Genomic DNA, 26,578 nt, shown 5'->3' with positions numbered 1-26,578 from the left:
CAAGTCCGACTTTGACACGACAAAGTTCTAAACACAGGATAGCATATAACGGTAAAAAGACAAAGATGCCAAGCCATAAATCTAGGAAAGACATTTACCCTCAAACAGTGTTGCAAATGTGAGTGACGACCAAAATAAAGCTGCTGCTCATATACTATCCAGAAAATCTCCCGGCAATTAAGGCCCAAAAAAGAAGCTCCAAGTTATGTGGAGGGCAAACCCGAAGGAGTGGGTCATAAGGTAGTTCTTTGTAGAATGGATAATCCTGATCTTTGATCCTGTTCTTTAAAAATTTCTGGAGTACGATATTCTAAACATGAAAGCCTTTCTCGTTCTTGAAAATGCTTCTGCGCCCTACTGAAACTCAGAAGAAAACATCTTCGAAGAGTTAAAATTTGGTGAACTTGTTCTCTATCTTCCACCTCTACTACCACTCTTATATTAAAGCCCGTAGACCAGCATTTAAAACCCTTTTCACCAAACGCATTTTCTCCGCTGCTTTGACGTGACAGTGGTCACAAACTCATTGAGGGTTCTTGAAGGATCACTAAAATATTGCAATAAGCCTACGTATTATCAATATAGCATGTTTCAAGGAAAACCTTGAAATCTGCATTAAAGAAACTGTAGGGATTTTGAAGGATTCAAACTCGAACCCGTAGAGGAAGTACTGAAAGAGATTGTGTCCCTCGATAAAGCCGTTGGTCTGGAGATGGATGAGGAAGACGCAAACGAACTTACGAGCGGGGCGGGGAATTAGAGAAGTCTGCATCTTCAGCTGAAATGAAGGACTTTTTGGGAATGTGGGAGGCAGTTAACGAGTTTATTGAAAACAAATAAATACCCAGAAAAAACTAAACATATCCTGGAGATGAGCTGTTTAATGACACTTGTTTAACACATTTCAGAAACACTCTTAAAGGCAGGATAGAACAAACCACCTTTCAACTGAAGTTTGAGTGGCAATCTATGAAGAATAATGAAATGCGATGTATGTAATTTAACTACAGTAACTAAAAAAAACCTCTTTATTTCTTTACATTCTCATTTATATGTTTGTATTAAGTTTTATATATTTTAACTAGTTTTCTATGCAATACAATGCATTCTGTCTTACTTATAAACATAATAAGAAAAGTGAGACGGTTATTCTATGGGCTGGAACGTATTGATAGTATTTAAACGCCTTTTAACAGGGAAAAAGTGTTTCAAGATATAAGCAGATCGGCTTACGATCTTATTTTACGAATTAAACTCATCTGCCAAGGTATTTACATTCTCAAAACACTTGAGTAATGTTTTACAGAGAACTATAATTAAAACTTTTCACATTCGCATTTTAGGACAGATAGGATACAGAATCATGTAAGGATTGCATTTCTATATCTTTATTAACTTGTATGCATTTTATTTAAATACTGACTGATTCCAATTTATATTTCAGATTATTTCGTACTTTGGCTCTAATAGTTTTTATTTTAAACATTCAGCAAGGGTTCATGGGTCAAGTCTTATCCATTAATTTGTGCAATAGTCAGTTTTGCGCTAGATTTAATATCTATCTCAATCAGGCTTGAATTAACGTGAACCATGTACAAAAAGAAAAGATTCAGGTGGAAAAAAAAGAAAGCTATAATACGCGTAATCGCAGAATTAAATTTACTATAGAAGTCACAAGCCATTGTTCTGCTACTATGGTATCTGATTATGTATACACAATTGGTGAGGTTAAATAGTCACTTATTAAAACTTGCAATTATTTAGCTCTAGGATGTAGTTTCTTGAAAACGCCAGTACGAAAAATCTCTTATGTTACTTAAATCAACTAAATATATACAGAAAAATTTTCAGCTTATAGATACTGTTACGTACTTACTTCAGAAAGTTTTTTAGAAAGAAGTGGATGGCCAGGACGATAAAGTAACTTTTCTACTAAGCCAGTCTCTTTCCAAAGCATTAAGCGTTTTGTTGGTGGAGCTAAATCAATTGTAGCTACATTATGAGTAATGTTATTAATTTGAAATTTCATTTCTTCGGTAGATAAGCTTTTCACTTGATCAATTATCAACTTTCTCCTACGTTTCACTTTACGTATTCTCTCAGCACCTACATTTTCAAATGAACTAAATATTACAATAAATAAAATTCAAGTTAAAACACAATAATTTATATCGGCTATATAAACAAAAGAAATTATTTTATGATACAAATGACAAAAAAGAACATGGGTTTAGCAAATTAATTGTAACATATAATAAGTAAACCGTTATTATGTCTTCAATATATATTCTCCTTTCCACATTTCTCACAAGAAGGGAAACTGTAGGTTAGATTTGGCTGTATTAAGCTAAAGAGTTTTGAATTGTTTGGATTAGAGCTTCTGGTAATCACGTCTTGCTGTTAGTTATTCACACCTGCTCTGTTTAGAGTTTTTCTAGAGTATGTCTTAAAATACGCGCTGGTAAAATTTTTAGCCAGCTTAGTTCAATCTATTTTATGTGCAGTCTTTGACTACGTTTGAACCTGACTTTTCTGTTGAAGTTAAGACTAAATAAAAAGGCTATTTTTAACATTCTCCAGTATTTTGTAAGTTGTTTAAGATGTAGCAGTAAGCCGCTAATAGTCTAGTAAGAACTACAGCACTTACATTCTAGCTTGCAGTTACAAAAAAAAACCATACAAAGTTATGTCTAATATACACGACTTTATAAGATGCACTCAAAATAATTATTTAGTTATCAATTTGGAATAATTGTTACTTAGAAAGCATTTATAACAACTCGGAATCCATCTCTTAGTTTTCTGCAAGAATAAAGTACACCTAAGCAGTATACTTCCAACTTACGCCTCTGAAATTATGCATGTCTCCTAAAGCGAATCACAGAAAAGATGAGATAGTTATAGATCTTGGCAGATATTTATTGTAGTGCAATTAGACTATGTACAGAAATTTATTTTCATCTATCACAATAAGGATTTATACTAAAAGTTCTCAACAAATATTCCATTGCAGTTATTCTTCCTGGCTAATTCTGTGGAAGGCAATCTATGACTGAACACTGGTTTCCCTGATGGAGGAAAACACTTTCTCCTCTTGATACTACCAGGAGGAGAAAAGAACTAAAACTAAATAAAGCGTAAATGAGCACCACAATTTGTTAATTCAGTCATTTATCCGAAGCGCAAGAAATTTATAAAAACATTTTTCGTATATAGGCAGTGATTTAATTGGTTTCCTTAGTTTTGTTCTGAAATTTCTCTCCTCGGTCCCAGGTTTGTTGGTCTTTTGAACATATCCCGCTCATGGGATGACCTAAAACAAACAATACTACACAGTTAGTTTTAAGATTTGAGATACACACAAGGTATTGATATACTTCTACGGAGCCATTTATACTGTATTCTTTGGTAACTGATTTATAATTGTTTTTCAGGCCGTACAGTTACAAAATTATAAAGGTAATCAAATCAATCTATGAGTTTGACTTAATCATCACTGTAAAGCAATGGTTTCAAACTTTGTCATCTCACGGAACTTTAAGAACTGCAAAGGTTGGAAAGCCCAGTGCCACCCTTACGAAAATATGTCCTAAAATAACATTTAAAGCAGATCAATATGTTCTAGACAATTTATGTACAATTTATGTAAAGACAATTAAAGAAAATTGCTGTTTTTTTATTAAAACATTTTAACTTAAAATCAATATAATTTACTCATTAATAGCATTAACTCGTGTTCCACGTGTCACCTATCCTTGTATTGTAATTAGTGAAGTACTGTGCTTGAATTATTTTACATTAACTGAGGAAGTCTAATTCTATTGATGTTATCTCCAACCGCATTTCATATTCTATATTTAATCGGTTTCTATATTTTTCGTTGCTACCTACGTTAAGAAAAGTTTTTTACTTAAATACGATGTTCCAAATGGCATTAAAATGCTATAGCTGCGTGAGAAACTTCGAGGTATTCTGCATGACTCTACAACCAAATATTTAAGAGCTGCTCTTACTTAAATTTAGATTTTAGTGTGGAATCTCTTGATATGTCGAAAGGTTCTTTCACTTTCTTTCACCGACAAGCCTTCTGACTTATTTCAACACTCAAAAGGATTTTTTATGCAATCATACTTAGTATTTTCTTCTAGGAAGTGTTCTTTTATAGCTTTTTTTAACTGAAGATGATCACCTGTTATATAACTTTTAACTCTGTAGGCTAAATTCAATTAATTTTTCGTTAGGAAACTGTTTAGGTTTGCAAAGCACTGCACGTCATTCTCTTTGGCGTATGATAACCACATGCGAAGTTATGAAATTAATCTATAAGTAAATTTATTATTTTTTTTAATGAGCACGAGTTAATTAGTATGGGGGCTTTATAACTTTCTTTTCGAATTTTTGACTCTCGGAGCTCCGGGGTTCCGCATAACAGTTTGAAGAATACAGCTGTAAACTGACAGCATTTAACTTATGCCTTAATTGTGTTATGACATTTCATTCTTCCGCGTTATTAAATCTTTACAATTGTGGGTAAAGAAATCACTAATTAATTCTTAATTTAAGTCTTAGTAATTATTTCTTTATAACTGTGATTTAATTTGTCCAATAATTTAACATTTTGTATATTTAAACTGCACTTCAGAATAAATTGTAGCTGCATGTGAAATACTTATTACCTATTAAATTTACTCATTTGGCATGTACGTTACAAGTACGATTTGCTGTACTGAACTATAAACACTTTACGTGAGTTATGACGTCAATGAAAGCCCGGAACTGTCCCGAACTTGAGCTGCTATCTCGCAGGTGATAGAAATTGTTGCTAACTGGGAAAAAGGAATCGGAAAGTGGTGGACATCAACAGTTGGAAAGTCAATTAGCAAAATAGCTATCTAGCTGCCGCTGAAGTCAACTCATACAAAATTTTATTTTTTGAAGAAGGTTTTCATGAAATAAAAAATAAGCAAAATACTAAATCACCGATGTATATGTACATTCCATATCTGAATTAACGGCACTCTTCCAACTCTGCATTATAACATTCCTAAACAAATCAGTCTGCGTTTTAGAGAAAAAAACTTCAAAAGTGCCTTAACAAGAATTTTACTCTTTCATCTCAAAGCAATATTGCAAGTTTCGAACCATTAAAAAAAAGAAGAATGTTTCCCCATAAATAAAAATCGATACAAATGTCCACACGTTTCCTTCGACTGATATCAGCAAGTTCATTTAAATCTCACAACTCAAGCTTACATCACAATGCCAAGTTCCTTCAAATGGCGATCTTCTTGTAGTACGAATTGGAATAATAGCTGTCCCTAATTGATGTGTACTTAATTCTGAAGCAATCTTATTTCGTATACTTTCGGGGATCCTATTCGAGTCCGTGGAACTGACCAGGAGAACGTGGTCCGGAGAAGAAGGCTTTAATGAATTTTGACTTACTTGAGGTGCGAATTGATTTCCGCCTCTGTTCTGGCTTTTGGTGTTTCCTCCGTCTGACGATTTTCGTGAATTGTACTTCACTATCAATGACCACTTCAGGGTGTAATAATATATCTTCTTTACTAGTGTAAAGAGGGTAAGCTTAAGAAGAGTGCTTATTTCTTGTAAGGCTTCTTGCTTATAAGGTTCCTCTATGTTCTCTGCGATTGCTAGGCAGGAAGGCTGCTTCCTCGCAGTTGGAGAGGTTGCCTCAGTTAATTCTCCAGATTTTGCTGTTTCTAGTATCTGCACCTTGAGAAATGAGATTATTAGCGGCGTCTACAATGTTATTTGAGTACCGTGCTGAAGAATCTTTAGATGCCATGAGTGCACAGTGTATGCATATAAGCTGTTTCAAATAAGTAATCCTAACAGGAAAAATGGAAAAATTATACGTGCCTTTGCGAAACCTATGTTAATAGACTGTACTCAGTGAAATGGCTACAAACATATTTCAAAGAGACAAACAGGTAACATATAATTACCTGAATACAATAAAGACAAGTGAAAGCGATAATACAGATGTTGAACGGAGAATTAGATGTGACCAATTTTGATACTGAAATTATGTATAAAACCACCAGGGTTGCTTCACTTTTGCATAACTAGTTAATTAATTATAAATTATAATAATCGATTATAATGCAGAGAAAATCAAAGCAGGCTATCTGACTATAGACTTATAAACTGATTTTTTTAAACAGAAGGTAATACATAACAGAATAAAAGTTAATTAATTATTAGTTAATACTTATTCAAAACAGGCTATGTGACTATATACTGATTTTTAAATACAATGTAATACAAAATAGAGTGAGTTTTACCACTCTGTAATTGCAACAATATAATAATTGCAAGTTCGAAGTTATTTGGGGAAAACTGGAGGCGGGGCTCAAGATGGAGTCGATGGACGTGTGCCAGCATTAACTATAAATTGAGTATCTGGTGAAAGCTAAAACTGAGAAAAACGGGAAAAATTAGGGGACTGCAACGGCTATTTGAAGTGGAGAAACAAGAGAAATAAAGTCTAATTAAATCCAATTAAAAGTAATTGAAATGAAAATGATGCTGTAACTATTGTGGGTTTCGGCGGTCAAGTGTGAATTAAACTAATTAGGGAGCTTAGCGCACCAAAACTGTATAAAGTGATTTTAAATCTAACGCACTTAATTAGAAAATTTCCGGCTGGGACTTCCAAAACACCTTTCTAGAATCATTTTCTCAGTTGGGGCCACCTACTTTGTATGAGCATGTGTCAAAAAAAATACATGCATTTTACAGTGTCAAAATAATACAATTAAAAACAAGAATCAATTGACATCACATAAAATACATGTAAAGATTATTAATACTTATTATTTAGTAAAAAGCACCTAATGAAAACAAATAAAATAACCGATATGCATATAACAGTATAGGGAACTACTACTGCAGAATCATATTACTGATAATGTAAATGGAAGTAAAACATAAACAGTTCTGCATGGAGAGGGATTACAAATTAATCCTGTAGGTAGAGCTGTTAAACGCGCATCCGCTCTAAAGGAAGGATAGGCTTACACTCATAGTACTAACCCTATGGAGCTGAATGGAGATAAACACTGTAAATTATAGCCTTTTGGATGTACCCTGCGCTTAGAAATCAGACTGGAATTATTGGGCAAGCAGAAAGGTGAAGTAACACATAAAATTGCACAGTTAATAAAAATATCTTAAGAACTATTTGGGATAATGTCAAGTTCGATATATCAAAATGTAGATAATCAAATTGCCTACCATGGCAATGAAGAATGTAGATTGCTGTCCAACTAGAAGAGGAGATATTAACACATTATACGAGGAAAATGGAACTTGTTGTCACTAATTACAGTTACTCTGATGAAACGCACAATTACACTCACTACAAACACCACACCTTCACAGGAGAAGGGTGGAACTTACTCACTATCCAGATGTAGGATTCCTCACAGTGTAATGCTGAGTTAGTGTTGAACGTGAAGAATCTTAAGAACTGATAAGCGAATAACCGCTTGAGATCGTGTGACAGGAAACAACAAGATAGAAGGGTAAACTAGCCCTTTATTATTCCATCTAAAGTTTAACAAACTCCGTGTTGGAGTGTACAATAAAGCCGACACTTGGGTTTGAACTTAAGAGACTAAGAATAATACTAAACTAATCTTAACTAAAGAGATATAGCCGAAGCTATGAAGATTCTAACCGAGTTGGCCACTTAACGTTAATAGACTGCGAAGATATCAAGGGTCTAAAGTACGGCCGAGGGTAATAATAGCTTACGAGAGAGTAGCCTAAAAAGACGGACGCGCGCAGACAGAATACCTGGTAACTCTCTCACTATGACCGAAGAACTTCGCGGTTAAATACCGCTCTTCCTCATTATGTATTCAGACGTGATTCTAAAAATATGTTCTGGCCAGAAGAAGTAAGTTGAAGTTAAGAATCGACAGAAAATGAACTTTAACCCCTCAATCTACAAAGACGGACATAGCCCGCGTACGATGGTCAGGCCAAACCTAACTTTCACAGGCATAGCCCACGTACGATGGTCGGGCCAAACCTAACTTCCACGGGCATAGCCCGCGTACGTTGATCGAGCCAGAAGTAAATATTACGTGGAATATTTGATATGCAATTACAGTCTGATGCAATAATTGTGGTAGACGCAAGTATTACAAAATGTTTATTTATACAAAACTCCAAATTACAAAATTAGTAATCTGTAACGGTATTATACATTTCAAAGCATTCTGGTACATGTAACGGAACTTTACACTTTTTACACTCTTGTTCTATGTGGATTTTCTCGTACTTGATCTGCATACTGATTCGTTTCTGTTACAATATTGTTCCAACATATGCCATCAAATATTAGATTAAATATGTCAAATTCTCCTCTACTTCCTCCTAATTGACATAAGGCTTCCTCTCTTATGCCAGGAGTCATCGTATAGTCCCAGATTTTTGGACTATTTCTTATTTCTTTCCAAAGCCAGGATTCTGGTAGTTGATCGTCATCGGATGTATCATCAATAATTATTTGCCTTTACTTTCTTCGACAATTACATAATTCGTCATGTTCACGATTGCCCGGATTAGCGTGTTACACAAGTCGTGCAAATGTCTTGAAATCTGAGCGAGCTTGTATACAATTTCGGCCCAACATCTTCGAATCTAAATCGTAGGTTAAGGGATTAACTCAAAATTTAACTATTAATAAAATTAATATAATTCTTACACAGGTACACTTGCATTGAGGATGGATGACAATTACATTCCGAATTATGGCACTATAAAAAAAGTAAACAAATAGGCCCTTCACTTTTCCCCCCACTTCCTGCCATTTTCCTATAACAAGGGGCTTGCAACGAACGTATGTGTTGAAAATTTAAATTCTAATTTCTTCGGTACTAATTATCTGATTTGCACATAATAAACACCAAAATTGCAGTTCGTCGGGATGTTTACAGTAACGTAACATTTATGCACATATCTCATAACTTTCGCTGATAGACATAGATAATCCGGGAGCAATCTAAACTGTCTTTGCAGAGAGACTGCATAACCCAAGTGATGGTGCAATTACACTAAAAGAAGCAGGATGATCAGATCATTTGGGTCGAAACGTTGCCATCATTTGACAGTGTTAGCAAGAATCGGTGAACCATAGTCGTACAGAGCACTAAGAAGGTAGCGTTCGACCGAGAGCGACAACAGAAGGTGAGGATAGAGTGATCGGCCTATCAGTGCTCACAGTCCCTGATATGTCCTTATCAACATTCGATTGGGATACCACTAACTCAAATGATAGGCAACTCAACGACCTAGGGCTGAGGTCATGCACGCCATTGCAGCAACTGCCTCTCACCCGCTAGGCACGTTTACAGTGCTCTGGACGCACTGAATGTAGAATCTCGTGGATTGGAGTAGAATACTTTTCAGCGGTGCATGATGCTTCGAATTGAGCTCCGATGACCCTAGAAGATATGTTTGCAGATGTCCAGAAAAACAGTGGGATATTCACCTGTCTCGTCTGCGGTACATCCCAACATCTAGAAGTTACGGTATTTGGTCCCATTTCATTTGGTAGCCAAACCCATGTCATCCGTGGTACCCATATAGCACGGTGGTACGTCAACAAGATTCTAAGCTCCAATGTGTTTTTCATCCTTTCCCGTTTTGATGCCATTCCCAGGAAACACATTTCTTACGGTTTCGGCCACAGCTTGTCTACGTGTGTTTCAAACACTTCCTTATCGAGGGCGATCGCCAGATCTCTTCCCAGTACAGCACATTTGACATTTGAGCTACATTGAAAAGGTGTCTCTGACAGTCCCTTGATCTCACCAGTTGTAACGTGTGTGTCAAGCAATCTCGAAGATCGAAATTCGCCACATCTACAAATCATTACCCAACCGGGTTGGTATAATTTTTTTGATTACGGTGAAGACTCGAGGGTTATTTTCCCAACGGAAGGGATGCCTTCGTCCAGGACTTTACATGAAAATGTCAATACAGCCAGCCAGTTCGCCAGAACTCGAACCCCGGACCGAACTACGCAGGTTCAACAACTTTAATGGTTAGCCGCTGGTGAGCCGTCCAACAACTTGCACCAGAGCAACATGTGGTAACAACTTGCACCAGAGCCACAGGTGGGCAGTATTGATTTTTCTCTCTTGTAGATGTATTTCCTGAATAATACATTTAATTCCTATGATACTAACAGTATTTCGTTTTCAATATATATGCATAACATCTACCGAATTTAGTTCCATTCTAATTTGGCATGCCGCTTTTTACATAGGTCACGGACCGTTTCCAGTTTATTTCCTTTGCTTTGGCATTTCCGAAACTGCAACATTCGTCTGTGGAGCAGAAGACTCCCCAGACCACGTCTATCAAAGCCTTCTCACCCACGCCACTTACCTACGTCAGTGTTTCAGTAATGTCACACTCACAGACGCTTCATTATACAAAATCGTGTGACTGTGCCTAAGATATGTCAGACTATCATCACAATTGCATCCCTGGAACAGGACATCTGTCAGGTGACATAAACCTTCTCTCGCTAAGCTGCCTTTTCATTGCACTATTTATTTATTTTATTACGTATTTACTACTTATGTATTATTATATTGCACTACTTATTCATTGTATTACTTTTACGCTTATGTTCTCTGTTTTATGTTCTGGCATTGCAATATGTTCCTTGCACCCTCTGTTCCCAAATCTGTAGTTATTTTACAGCCACCTAGCCCCTGTAAAGATATGCTTCTAACCTAAATCCTTAAATTCTTCAACAAGCGCTGGATAGTGGAGGACGCGGGGCATGCTCTTGCTTACCTCTGGTAGACGCCAGTATCCCCCATATTTCCTCACCTGTCGAAAGTTCTTAAAACCAGCGAATTAATTTTATTGAAGTTTCTTCTACTGCTAAGCGCTTGCTAACCTGGATAAAACTCCATGCATACTAGAAGGCCTTTTAAAAGGAAAGTTAGGAATAATACTGAATAATATGCAATAGAAATTCAGGTTATACTTCCGGTTTTACAATTAATGGTACACATAAAGTACAAACGCAAAGGATTAATTAGATCCAAATTTTAGTTACGGCAGAATGTTTCGATGTCTTTCTGCCTAATAAAAGATGCCCTCGTAGAGTTTTTACCGGAAATCCATTCTTATTTTATCATATATGAATTAAGTATCAAAATCAGCATGCAGCTAGCTCAAACAATCACAAGGAATTACACGAAAAATAATCTAACGGACAAGATTATTGAACTGCTAATTCGTATGAGATAGATATGAAATCAATAGTTATACTAGGTATTGGAGCTTCAGTTGAGGATGGGGGAGCGAGACTGATGACGTTGGACGAAATTTAACGTCAACTATAGCGGCATAATTCATAATACACAGAAGCACCTTTCAATACTTAGTCAAGAATTTGTCGCCAGTAAACGCCAAAATTATCTATGTGTCTCCAATTTAATATAAATCAAATTTCAAGCTTAAAACAAATTAAATAGATATTTTATAAAAACTGCTTCTAGTTGAATATGGTATTTACAAATGATATTACCAAAAATAAAAACGATTACCTTGCATAATTACTTCATCTAATGGTTCAAGAACAAAACTTTCAGATTCATTATCTTTTAAATTCCTTTCACCCAAATCTCGTAAAGATGACCTCAGTTCACCAGAAATTGTAAGCTGTGATGCAGCAGGAGCAGCAGAAAGAGTAGGCACCTCATGTTCTAAGCCGTTAGATACAGTGTCCGAGGAAAACACCTCATCAAAATCAGAAAAATTTGTATCTGTACTCAAACGAGGAACCTTAGCCAGTGGTGATGGAAGTGGAGAAATGGCAGACCTAGAGCAAGGTCTTATATCTGAAATTCATAAAAATTTGTTAACAGCATTCAAAAGCACTGATAAAAAATATAAGCTTTTATAAGGTTTAAATTTTAAATATATATATATACATATATATTACAAGGCTTTTTTTTCTAATTGTTATGTATCAGCTTAATTAGTGGCATAATTATATTATTTTAAATGTTTAGCCCTGTCTAAGTGAACCGGAAGGAAAAAGGGGAAATAATATATTATAAATAATTTCTTTATAAATATATGTAAATATTAAGACACAATAACACGCCGAATTTGACTTCTGAATTAGTATATGTAAATATCTATAAAATATAAGAAATACACACCATCCGTGTTTTCATGATGTTGCTCAGGTGAATTTTCAGTGAGCAGTCCGAGGCTTTCAGTGTTCTTTCTAGCATTATTTAGTAAGTCCTTCTTAAAAAGTTCAAGAGGAGCGTCCTCAAACAATCCAACTGATTGAAAAAATTACCATTTACAGTAAAAATTATTTCAATACAAAAAATATTTATTAAATTCCAGAAATATTTACAGCAAACTAAGAGCACAGAACATTTACTATCTGCAATGCTAATACATATATTTATCTCAGCAACAAAAATATAACATTTTAAACAAATGGAAACATAGTTATAACATTTATTATATTCACACACATAGAAATATTTACTTTAATACAAATTTTGCATTTATAATAAGCTTTATCTTGAACATAAATTTAAGATAAAATTACGCTGTTTGGTAAAAAATTAAAGAATTAATAATACCGACATCATTCCTAACTGCAACTGGGAATTGTTCAAAAGATTTATTCTTCGGTCTTAAAGTAATATATAAACATTTCATAGACTAGATGAAGTTTAATTATCGTTACTCTGTAATATATAATCCCTTTATTTATTATTTAATGCCATAACACTGAGCTCAAATTATTTAAAATTATATTTCATCTATTCGGAATTTTACAAAATTACTTTATTCGTTCTATTTAATTCAGTTTAAAATTCAACGTACAAATCTATACAACACGGTTTGAGCTTTTTCGACGTCTTGGGGGGGGGAGAAGTCGTTTTTTTAAACCCTACAACAGATAGGAATTCAAAAGCTATCATAAACTAAACAGAAATAGTAATTAATGTTATGAATAGAATTTAAAAGAAAATATCCTTTGAATTCGGGGGACATATGTATTTTTAAAGGAAAACCATAAAGCATATCCTATCTAGTCCCAGCCTTACACAATACTTGCAGAGAAAGAGTACTTTTTATGGCAAATACAGAGAGTACTTGAAAAGAAAGAGTACTTGCCCTAGAAAACTTCCTTCTGTATTCTACAGATTTTATCTAAAATTGCATTTAAAATGCAACATTTTGTCTCTATAAAGCTGGTAATTATTCCACTCTTATTTTGTTTGGACAACATTAAATAAAATTACATGCAAACAATTAATAGTACTTTAAAAAATGTATTAGCGCACTTGAAGGGTTTTTTCTGTTTTACCTAAATCTTTATTCTAAGATATAATGACATAAAAAGACAGGATCTTTAGAATATAAAAATTATTTATTAAATGAAGAACTTAACTCATTAGGGTTTTAATCTTCACTGTGCTTCACAGGACAAGGTTAACTAACCAAATCCACCAATCTTTTTAATATTATTTTAATTTTTTCTCTTAGGTAATGAATTATTAGGAGAGGAATATGAAATATAACTACACGTTTATTCATCACAATAAAAAACTTAAAACGCTAAGTTAATAACTGCCTGTATCCTTATCATTTTACTTTCAATAACTTAAAACTGATGTATTTGAATGGAAAACAATCGTCAACTTACCATTTTTTATCCACAAATATACATCATCGAAACTTCACATATTATTAAAAAGATTCTCTTTATATATACAGGAGTACAAAATTATTTTCTCCATTGCAAAGGAATAATGCACACTAATTAAAACCAGTAGACTGAGTTCTGTCCGACATCCAAAGAAAGCTACACGATGTTTAAGGAGACGACATCGTTAACAAAAATACAATGCAAAGGTGATTGAAGATGTTAAATTTGGAAAAACAAGCATCTAAGACAAACTCAGAAACTCCGTATCACGTTTATAGGTGAATGTTTTTTTATAGAAGATTCGAGAGTCTCAGTCAATGATGTTGTACGTGTAAAGCGCGCAACGGAGTTAATGAAGAGTAGAACTTTAATACAGTTTAAACAGTCATTTCTAAGAACATGTAGTGTTTTGAATGTTTATGTCAGTTAACCAAACCTTTAGACCGTTTTTGCTTCTAGTATTATATAATATGTATCTAATAAATGAGGCTGCATGAAACGTAATGTTCTGCTAACAGTCACGCTGCATATAAATACTCAGACATACCAAGAAATCCTTCTCCAACTACGCCTCCGAAACCATCGTCATTAACTGGAGTATCTAAAGATACATTGACTTTACTGACTATGCTTGCACTACTAGTGCCTTGAGCAGATTCTTCTAGTTTTTCTTTCGATTGATCATCACAAAGAAAAAAGCTTATATTCTCAATATTTTCCTCCGTATTTTTTTCGCCACGAGCAACTTCTCGTTCATCGAATTCCAGATCTTCTGAAAGAAAAGAAAAATTTACAAATGTACAATATTTACAGCCTTCCAAAAACATAAACAAGGTAATTTAAAGGTTCAGACTGAAAATATTTTCAAGATTACTTCAGGGAAGTTATAAACATGACTTTTATACATATTTTAAGTACTTAAATTTATATTTATTTGAACTAATTTTAAAACCACATTCAAATTTTCAGTTTGGCATGCCAATGGTAAATCTGTAACTCGAAGAAATAAATTTTGATTACCTGAAATGATCAATAAAATGTTAAAACTAAATTTAAGTGCTCTTAATGTCAGCTTATTATTTTGATGACTATATTCAGCTTAGGGGAAACAAGTAAAGCTATATAAACCATACGACAAAATTCAATTAATAGCTTTGTCCTGCCGTTTTGTCGCTTTTCATAAAACATTTAAGTATGTAAGACGTTAAAAAAGTTATATTAATTACTGTTGATTATAGTAGTAAATATAGAAATAGTAGATAATTAGCATAGTATAGTGTATAGACTACAAAATGAATTAATGAAATATAACTAAAGCATATTCTTAGCCGTACAGAAAAATGCTCGATTTTTAGACATCAGAATATATCAGAAATGAAAAATAATTAACATATTGCTATTATATCAGTAAGTATACATTACGGAGTCATACGGATTTTGTGAACAATACATTAAAATACGCTGTAAGGTATTTCTTACAGCGTATTCTTAGCATGCCTTCGTAGTGTAGTGGTCAGTACGCTCTGCGCGTATTCGAGAGGCCCGTAGTTCGAGTCCCGGCGAAGGCGTTGTTCATTTTTCATCTCTCCTGCTTCGAAATAACCTAATTTCTCTACAACGCTACCATGCATTTATAACAGAAGCAACTTCGGTGAAGCGAAACCTAAAACCTTTGATTTCCAAGTGGTCTCGCTCACAGCCAGTTTTCAGAATTCTTCCATTCGGAAAAATATAAAATCTCAGTATTTCCGTAAAAGTATTCTTTTGACCTTTCAATATGATATTTATTGCACTGTTGCAGATACAAGTAGTCTTAATACAATAAAACAAAACAAAAAATTAAAAAGTTTCTATATTTACCAAAATCAAATTCATGAAACAGGTTCAGATTACTGTAGTCTTCTTTCAAGGTTATGTCTTCTACTCTGCTTTGATTTAAAACCATTTGAGCATCCATGTCTAGTCTGATGAAAAAAGTTTAATCATGAAAAATGCTTAATCAATCTTGAATAAAATAAAAAAATTAAATTTCAAATTTCAGAAATTTGTATGAGTAATTTTATGACATCTCCATGATAAATGCCACATAAAACCACCTAAACTAAAAATCATCGAAGATGCATATTCTATAACACCACATATTTTTTATATAATATATATCAAACATCTAATCGTAATTTACAGTGAAATCTCAATTCATGATTAATTTGGCTCCTGAAAACTGTTTTCATCACCCAAAATGTTGGTAAAGCGAAACGATTTTCTCTATAGGGGTTACTGTAAAATGGAATAATTCACAGTAATTGTTTATTTAAACTTTACACCAGCACTTTGTGCACAAGTCGATAACCCAAAGGAAACGGAAATCATTAAACATAAAGTAATAAATAAATAAAACAAACGCAGATAAAATGGACGAAACTAATTTTACTGTATCTGTACGCAGTGGGCGGCATTAATGGGTACTGATACGGAAGATGTTACTGTTTGGATGCGAAATTCTTTTTTCATTAACTGTAACTGTCTTCTTTTATTTATTTTTTGTTTCTAAGCGTCAAACAACCCTGCTTGAGACTCACTGGAAAATGTTATCCCTCTGCAGTTTGTTGCTACCTACATCTTAGAATTTTCTAAAGTGAGGAATAGTATTGTGCCTGAAAATGCTTATGCTGACTCTTATTGCTTTATCAGAGTGTACAGTTCCAAGTCTGCATCTTATGCCACGTTGCGCAAATTTGACGAGAGAGAAAAATATTGTTACGAATCCTGTACCTACTATGTATATGATTTTATGCAATTGTATTTAAAACTGTTTATTTCCTTTATATGATCTAATATAAAAATGTAAAGGTGCTGAGTTTGCTGGAAAAGTAAGAATACAGGGGCAAGTCTATTTAACATTGAGTAAATTGCTATCTCGCTAATTTGGCGAGATATCACCAAGTTGTCAACGGTTTTGGAAACTAATTTTTGTTGCGAAATTTGGCGAGAAACAGCCTAAAGTTGCCAAACTTGGCAACCATTTGGCAACATTTGGGTCCAGGCCTTGTATCACCGTAATAGGTTTCGTAACTGAATAAATGTAACACATCATAGTGACAGTTTCAAAAGACCTTGAGTATCAACCATGAAGCTAAGTTTCTCTAGAAAATTATATGTTGTCGTTTGAGTGTTCGTAGCCCGAGGAAACGTTCTTCAATTAAGGCGTTTTGTGACCCGAAGTTCAAATGTATTTGAAATTCTAAGGTTATGTTACATATTTTTGGCCTAAAACATAATATTGAAAAATTAACATATTAAAAAGGTAATTTCAAATCAAATCTTTTCTACTCAACTTGATTTTCTGATTTTATGAGCTGTCAGTACAATTTTGATATATTTAAAATTTTACTCAGCAGTTTTTCTAACACGGCATGGAGAACCATTTTACTTATAAAAGTCACGTTTTAATCAACAGGTGTTAAATGGCAACCTGAAAACTTCCGTGTGTAATAATATTATACATTCAGAACGTAAAAGTTCAAGAAATGAAATAAGAACGATTAGATACCAAAAGATCGGAATATATACAATTCACTCAGTGTTTCAATATATAAAATAAAATTAACATGTAAATTCTTCAAGATAGTAGCATGTTATAAGCTGAATACTGATAGGTATAAATACATAACTTGCATGAACGTTTTACTAATCCATTTCATGATGCTTCAAATGTAATCTCTGAATAAAACATATTATGCAAAATATGCTTGATTTCCTTGCATAACATATTTAATAACCTAAGAATAGAAACATAAAAAAAACTCACGGTAACACAGTAAGCCTTTTTTTTATGTGGCAGTATTTAATTGGCATAAGTACTACAGAAATATTCCAGGCATTTTGTGAGATTCCGTAATAGGTTTTTTTTGGGGGGGAGAGGGGACAGAAGACAAAATGACTTTTGAGAAGACACATGTTACATATTCAAAACCGAGGATAGCCAACTTACGGCGCAAGGACCCAAAGGTGACGGACACACTGAATAATTAAAAATGATGCACTAAAACTCATGAAAATCATAGGAAACTTATTACACACACATTTAACATACCACTGAATTCTAGTGTGCGTCCTTATCATACTTACAATCGCACTTGCTTGGTCTTGAAACAGAAGACATCGAAAAATGCTAACCATGTCGCCAGTTACTCAATCAGTTTACAACTAACTCTATTATAAAAGTTCGATGGAGATTTGTTTCGATAGGTGTGAAATTTTGTGTCTTCTATCTTATGAAAACAATAAAACATATCTTATAGAACTATTTTTTACAGTTGTATAAAATATGAGTTCCATTTCACGAACACTTCTAAACGTTCAGTACATTTAAAAAAATAATGCTTTCATTTTGAATGCTAATGTAAAGGTATTGCTCCCTCTCCTTAATTTGCTTAATAGTGAAACCTGTAGTCATTCGATTTATTAGTATGCACGAGTTGTTACCTTTTTTTGTGTAATAGTTGTTCTTTTCAGATACGTATAGTATTTATTAAGCATAGTAGTATATTTTTAATTTTTAATTAATTATCGACAATGCTTTTGCAACTAGAATGTCTATGTTGTGTGTGTGATTTCCAGTGAATCGGGTGTTTTATTGCAGGAAAGGGTCTCGCATTCTGTCAGACGCAATGACTTGAGATGAAAAAATATACAAATGATCCTTAAACTTATTGTTTTTGAACGTTCACAGTGTTCATAATTATCATTAAATTTTGAAATGACTTTTTACGTATGTCATCCATTAATTTTCAAAAATAATGAACAAAGAAAAGCAAAAGGAGAAAGCAAGCGCCATTTTAACTTGTGAAGGCAAGCGAACTGTGGAAAAATGACTTCTACCTTTATTGTTGATGGTCGGAAAATCCTTTGTGCATTGTTTGAGAAATCCCAGATAATCACAAACATGATATGAATAAATCGAGTACAAATAATATCATCAAACCATTGGAAGAAAATCTGAAATTAATTCCTCGGCTTGAGTTACGAAAATAATATGCAGATTAAGAAAAAAGAAGATATAAAGAAAAAAGAAAAACAGTATTTGTAAAATGAAGTTTCCAAAAGTGCGGCAATTCTGGAAACTTCTTGTGAAATTCCTTTTGTAGTGATTTAAAAATGCAATTCACTAATGAGGAAGTTGTTATCTCAAAATTTTCAAAATGTGTTGACGCTATGAACGCTGAAATTACTGAGAATTGCCTTTGAAAGAAAAGTAAAGAAAATTACTGAGAATTAAGATTATGTTCATGTTTGTTCTTTCTTTTCTCAGCGGGTAACGAATCTGTTAACATACGTAATATTATAAGGTATTTTCTGCCTCCTTTCTGCATGCCTTGGAAGTGTAACGGTAGCACACTCGGTGCGTATTTGAGAGATCCAGGTTCCATTCCCGGCGAGGGCATTGCTCATTTCTGAGGTCTCCTGTATCAAAAAACCTAATGACTCTACAGTGGGCCCAATGATTCTTCACCACCAGGATTTGACGACTGTATCTCTTAATCCCCGGTTGCCCTTTAAAAGTGGGAGTATATAAGATATCTTCTCCCTCCTTTCTACATGCCTTCCTGGTAGCACACTCGGGGCATATTTAAAGAAGGCCAGGTTCGAGTATCGGCGAAGGCATTGCACATTTTCCACGTCTCCTGCTTCAAAATAACCTAATGTCTCTACAATGTTGTCTAATTACGCATTTTTATAAGAGAAATTAATGGTAATTTAAGCATTCTAATGAATCAAAGTTCCAGTCACATTCGGCAAAGTAAAATCAAGTTAGGAAATCAGCAACTAGTGCACTGATGAATCACCAGCAATGGTAGGTAGATTTTCTAGAACTGAAATTTTACTTAAAAGGTTTTTTAGATCGTTCGGTACTAAAACATTCTATTACACATGAAGAGTATCTAGGCCATAAAACTAACTTTGTAGCTTGTTTATGATACGAATTGGTAAGCACGTGATTAAAATTAGAATAAGAAAGTTAAAGAGAAGAAAATTTAGAGAATACTGTGAACATTTAAACGTACGATACTGTAATCTCGTCCTTCATTGTGAAGTTCGCGAGCTTTTTATAGGACAAATTTTCAATAGATTTTAGACATTAAATGAAGGATTGAATTTTTAATAACAATAATGAATTATTGAAAGATGAGCTGCATGAGGAAAAAAGGAGCTGTTTTGCGCGCTTAATAAAAATTATACGATTAATACTATTTATCATTTTTAGAGGACTAGAATCATCTCAATGATCTAAATGTGCAACTGCAGGGCAAGAACAAGCTAATTTATCCCTTTGGGAAATCAAATTGGTGCCTTCAAAATTAAACACGGTGAATTTTTTCAAAATCAAGGAAGTTTATAGAATATACCATGAAACTTAGATTACTGCAAAACCCATGGTTTGGAAGTTTATAGAATATACCATGAAACTTAAGATTACTGCAAAACCCATGGTTTTAAAGATTTTGCGAAAGAAGAAAGCTGTATAATGCATTTACCCGAAGATTTTTCCCTTCTGGACAAAATAGCTTGATGATGATTAAAAACATTCAAATGAAACTTAGCGATCGAAAACCAGTTCTTCACTGAAATTTCAGTTTAATAAGCTCCCGTCGATTCTATAGGTTTCTTATGTAACTACGTTTTGAAGATCGTTGCTCTGTAAACATTTTCCAGACCTGCGAAAATTTGCTCAGAGTTATCTCCCTCATTTTAGACCAACATAAAGATTCTAATAAGAATCTCCCGCGTAAAACGATTAAGAACAAATTACTGTAGTAAGTAGCTGTTTCATATTTGAAATATTTTTATGCTTCCAATTGTTGACTGAACTCCAAACGCAAGTCTCTTTAAAGTAATTAATATTTATGATGGCTTTATATGAAGTCCTTTCATATAAAATTACTAATTGTCTGCATTACCAAACGTATCAAGGGTTCCCAACCCTTTTTACTTGGGGCCCCCTTGAATCCTAACTTTAAGGATGTAGACCCCATATATATACCCCATATATTATATATTTAATAGATATTAACAGATTTAACATATATTTAATAGATTTTATACATTTTGAAACTTTTAATAGATTAAGCTGGAACATTTTTTCACTTAAAAAGACAGAAAAATTACAAATACTATTTGAAACAACATATACAGTTTTATTCCTAAGGCTGTTAAATAGAATGCAATCAAAAACATAGATGTTACTGAGATCCTTGAGACTAATGTTTCGACATTAGCTTATTAACATCTGGCTGAAATTTGGTTAATATATTTTATTTCATTTTTCGGGAGGTTCCTGCATTATCGTTCACCTTAGGAGCACAACCCCTACTCGTACATGCAAACATAGTTCAGTACAGCAAAGTTTCGATAACGTTTCTTTTGGTAAATATATGTGTATAAATTTATATACTAGGTTTTAATACAATAATTCCGTTCAGGATAAATTAATGATAAATAAAATACTTGTCACAAACCTTGATACAATAACTAATTCATAAAAGAACTATTGTTAATCAAATACAATAAATTATCATTAACATACATGAAAAATACATCATCCACTATTCCGTATGATCAGTATTTTGCTGCTTAATGCAGTTGAAATCATATGATTTAGAAAACAAAAATCGTATTTTAAATCCATTTATCAAAAATCGCAGAAAAACAGCAATGAAAAATTATGGCAAGAGTTAGTTTGAATTTTTTACGACCTCAGTAATACAAAAAGGTTGATTTCCTTCAAGTAATCTGCCATTATTTTATATGCTCTTTTTAATTTACCAAACACAGTGTCAATAAAAGTCCTTACGCGGTCTTCATTTTCGAAACCATTGCTTGCAGACATACACTTCCATATGGAAGAATGTTTAAAATATATATATATATATATATATATATATATATATATATATAAAACATAAAGAAAATCAATAATAAAGAAATATAAGAAAGAAAATAAAGAAAATATTCCTCTTTGGCATTTTGTAAATTTAAAAGAAAATCAGTTTCGGAAAAACTGCGAATTCTAACATTTTATATGATCCCTGCTCCCTAAAGTTAGTTACATTGTTACGAAATGTCCAGGTGCGGAAAGATAGCTTCCCCACAAAAGTTTTAGTGTTGCCACATTTGGCGAGAATTTGGCGACATATGGGGACAAAATTGGCGATATACAATGGACGTATGGAGAACCTTCTGGAACGAATTCTTACCGGTTTAGCCCAAGAATGTTCTCGAACACAAGCCGAAAGCTATATAAACGCTGCTGTTCGCAGTGCGAGTTAGTCTGTCTCATCTAGTTAGTCCGTGCGGAGACGATCGAGTTGACAGCCGGTCAGCTACTGCCGAGTGCGTCGTCAAGTGCATCGAAGAGTCTCTTAGTGTATCGCGGATAGTGCATTGTCGAGAAAGTGTGTTAAGCTCCGGGGAACGACTAAACCATGGAGTACGTGGAGTTCCGAGAACGACCAAGCAGCGCCGGGAGCTGTATTCTGGTGCTTTGCAGTGAAGCTGTCTCCACCGTTATTGCCTGAAAGTGTGAAGGCTGTTTCGTTGATTGTTCCAGCCTGTTTATTGTAGATCTTCGACGACTGTAAAAGTGTTTTTGAGCTGTTCTGATTAATATTGGTCAATAAAGTGTGTTTCGATGCTTCATCAAGTGTCGTCGTTATTCACTCCAAATCCACACGAACCCCGTATGAAAGTGAAGGAAGAAGATAACGTAACAACTGGTGTCAGAAAAGAAAAACGCAATAGTATTAAGTAAATTTGTATACTAATACTAAAAAATAAAACACAAAACGATTTGTAACCCGTCCGATAAAAATTGACAGAGATACTTTATTTTAAAATTAGGAATTATATGTTCAGGATCGGTACACAAACTGAAAAATGAAGTATTTAAATCTATATTTAACTAAATACGAAATACCGAATATCAAATTAGAGAAAAGTTTCTGTGTTATAGATTAAATGATCAGCTCTCCTATGGAAACTGCAGTGACCCGTTTTGGTCAATACAAATTCTTCCAAAAGAAGGATCCTATTTCACATAATCTTATAGAATTCATGACCCAGGAAACAGTGCTACTGTTTGAGCTAATTTACAGCATTATTTGCATAAATTCAAAGTCAAGAATATGTTTAATTCAATGATTATTTTATTAGTATTAGATTATGATCCTAAAATATAACAACAGCATGTAAATATTATAATGTATTTAAAAACTTACCAAATATTAGCGTGAAAATGCTTTCACGCTAATATTTGGGGTTCTTTGACAGCTGTCCGGTATCGAGATGAAGTCCTAGAACCCATTGTGAGATTTTACGCTGCAGCAGTTGGCCGTACTTTTGTTTTAATGGACGATAACGCACGTATCCATACAGCTGACATCGTCGATAACTACCTGGAGAGTGCAGGGATTGTGCGTATGGAGTGGCCAGCATATTCGCCCGAACTTAATCCCATTGAAAATCTTTAGGATGCTCTCGGCCGTGCTGTATCTTCGCGTTTCTCACCTCCAGCAACTCTTACTGAGCTGGAAACTGCTCTACAAGAAGAATGGCGATTGCTTAATTCTGCGGTGGTTGTCCACCTATTTAAAAGCATGGTCACAAGTGTAAATTTTGTATAGAGATGAGGGGAGATCACATACCCTAGTAATGTCCTTTTTTTCATTTTATGCTGTCTCCAATATATCATTATCTGATAACTTACAAACATTTAGTATTGTTTTCATTTCTGTATATAATTATTGATTTTGGTTTATGCATAAATATATATGCTACTTTCCTGCCGAATTTTGTGTCAATCAAAGCAGTATTTCTTGATTTTTTTTCATTTTACATCTTCGTGCTTAACTTTTGGAAGTGAGTGTGTTTCTGCAACCATAGATATCTGTTTATGATAACGGTTAAGAAATCAATGGCCCCATAAGTATTTTTATGGACATGGTTGTATAACTAACCTTTCCAGTGCTAATCAGAGCATTTTAACCGGTTGTAAAGGGGTTTTGCAGCGATTTTCAATATTCATTTCACTTACGCATTTCATCATTGCAGTAAATAGCAAAACAATTGTCAGTGTTTTGCTTTTTACTGCAATGATGAAATGCGTAAGTGAAATTCGAAAACAAATATTTATATTTTGCAAACATCGAAATTAAAGAAAACCTCAGTTTAATAGCAATTTTTTACGCATTTCAATTTTATTTTCATGTAAGAATGTTTAATTCGCACTTTTGACCAGGAATCCATGTTGCCCCAGGAAAAAAGGTTAACAAAATGGCTTTTTGGTGTGTCTCAATAGATATAATAAAAATAATCTATTACTAACTCTAAGTCAGCAACATCAGTATCAAAGTCGTAAAATACTTCAGGTAAGGTAACAGTGGCAGCATCAGCTGTTCTTGCATCAGGCAAATCAATAACACCTGGTCTGAATGCCATTTTTAACTTTAAATATGCTTCATTGCAATCAACCAAAAGATATTTTGCTTTGCGAGAATAAATTCGTACTATTCCCAATAACAGATGTCCTGTTGTCCGCAGCGCCATCTTGACCTGAAAGAAAGTAATATCTGTTATCACTTTTATTTACGCTAAATAACCTTTAAATATTTATGATTAAATTACTATTTTAACACATTTGACGAACATGTAAAGTATATAAGAAAGTTTTACGTTTCCCATTAAACATGACAATTTTATAAAGTAATTACAAAAGGAAAATTGTAAAAGAAATATTATAAATCATATTCAAGCATTTTGAACTCGGATAATCCTTTAATATTTAAGAAAAAAATTCACAAAGTCTTAAATATTGACTGTAAATCCATTACTTACTGAAATCATCATTTTCATTTTAATATCTTATTTTAATGCAATTTGAAATTTATGATGAGGAATAATTGTAGCTCGTCAGTAATGGGAAGAGTAAGAGGAAAAAATGGTGGACTAATATTGGAACTTCAAATATATGCTCTGGATTCTATTAAATAGAGTACATCGAGTATTTCTCTTTATTTCCTACCGCTTTAAGGCGCTCGCTATGCCTTTTTCTCTCCTTAGAGTAGCATGGAAGTACGTAATATAAAGAATGTATAAAATAATATCCTAACTTTAATTTGTAACACAACTTTAAATTTCTTATTAATTGGTTATTTCCTCTTTCTATACCAAAGGCAGTAAAATGAACAAATCATTTAAAACAGAAGTACATTACTTTGTCATTTTGGTATATATTTATATGCCGCCGAAAACATCGTGGACGAAAACGTCGTGGCACAAAACATTGTGGAAGAAAATAAAGCAAAGAGAAAACATCGCGGTACAAAATATCGTAGTCCTAAATAAAGCGGTTGAAAAATACCGCAGTTTAAAAACATCTTCGTCGAAAATACCGTGGTAAACATTAAAGTACCTACAAATCATCGTATGACGATAACATCGCAGACATGCGTTTTTCAGGCTTTCATAATTGTGAAAGGATACTCGCATGACGATATAATGAGTGTAAGGATGGAGAGAAGGATAATTTTTACTTTCATATTTTTTATTAACTAATGGTTATTTAAGACACAATAACACGCCGAATAAATACTAATTCAGAAGTCAAACAACAAAAACCAGCGTTATACCTACAAAATTTTCACAGGACTAGTTTCGATGGTTTTACCGAACCATCAACTTCAGCTGCAAAACCGCAAAAAATTTTCACAGGTTTCGATGGTTCGGTAAAACCATCGAAACTAGTCCTGTGAAAATTTTGTAGGTATAACGCTGATTTTTGTTGTTTGACTTCTGAATTAATGGTTATTTGCTGAAAATGCAAAATGGAAACTTAAGGATAGAAAATTAATGCAACTTAATACACTGCTGGCCACCGTAAATGTAACACCCTGAAGGAAGCATGCAAATAACATGAAATTTACAACATGCATTAGCGGAGGTGAGATATACAAATGATTAGAATTTCAGTGCAGACGCACATTACTTTAAAGTGCTATTTAAGGCTTGGAGTTTTCGACGATTTCAAGTTCGGCAATTGTGTTTTCTTGCGGTTTTTTCAAGGAAAACGATCAATTATGCCTCGTAGTAAACAGCGATCATCGTTTGATCAAGTATCCTAGTTCGACAGAGGAAGGATATAGTGGCCTACCGCCAGGATTATCTTTCAGGGAAATCGGTAGTCGTTTGTACGAAACCAAACACAACTGTAATGCGGATATGTGACCCTTCGATGCAGGAGGGTACGACGGATCGACGTGTTCGATCGCATCCACTTCAGTGCACCACTTTACGTGATGACAGAAACATTGTGCGCATGGCAGTGACGGATCGCTCGGTCACATCACGAACCATAGCACAGCACATTCAGTCTGTAACACATCATCCAGTATCTGCACATACCATTCGACGCCGTTTACAGCAGAGTGGTCTGTCCGCTAGACGTCCATTGCTTCGTCTACCCTTGACGCAGAACCACACACGTCTCCGCCGCCAATAGTGCGATAAAAGAAGGATGTGGACGGCAGAATTGAATGAAATTGTCTTTACTGACGAGTCACGCTTCTGTCTGCAACACCACGATGGTCGGATTCGAGTCTGGAGACACCGTGGAGAGAGGATGCTGAACAGCTGCTTTATGCACCGCCACACTGGTCCTGCACCGGGTATTATGGTATGGGACAGTATTGGATATCACTCTCGCACTCCTCTAATACGCATTGCCGGTACTTTCAACACCCAGCGCTACATCTCCGAGGTGTTGGAGCCATTTGTCCTTCT

General features: G+C 34.1%; 1 protein-coding gene across 2 annotated transcripts in view; it reads right to left on the bottom strand.

Moving 5' to 3' along the window:
• The window catches only part of LOC118205184 (double-strand-break repair protein rad21 homolog), a 94,097-nt gene that overhangs the window by 29,031 nt on the left and 38,488 nt on the right, over nt 1–26,578 (bottom strand). The window contains exons 3-8 of one of the 2 annotated variants that reach the window (XM_035377622.2): nt 24,126–24,352; nt 15,605–15,708; nt 14,292–14,516; nt 12,228–12,356; nt 11,607–11,900; nt 1,877–2,106 (exon numbers count right to left, since the gene is read on the bottom strand). In XM_035377622.2, the coding sequence (XP_035233513.1) occupies nt 1,877–2,106; nt 11,607–11,900; nt 12,228–12,356; nt 14,292–14,516; nt 15,605–15,708; nt 24,126–24,352 (1,209 nt within the window). The remainder of the gene's footprint in view (nt 1–1,876; nt 2,107–11,606; nt 11,901–12,227; nt 12,357–14,291; nt 14,517–15,604; nt 15,709–24,125; nt 24,353–26,578) is intronic. The other variant, XM_085818322.1, reaches the window with a different exon arrangement.

The sequence above is a fragment of the Stegodyphus dumicola genome, chromosome 6, assembly GCF_044657685.1.
Source record: "Stegodyphus dumicola isolate Sdum_Otavi_A_Nest chromosome 6, ASM4465768v1".
Classification (NCBI taxonomy): domain Eukaryota; kingdom Metazoa; phylum Arthropoda; class Arachnida; order Araneae; family Eresidae; genus Stegodyphus; species Stegodyphus dumicola.
Note: the sequence above shows the minus strand (reverse complement) of the source record. Positions and strands in the feature narration are given on the sequence as shown.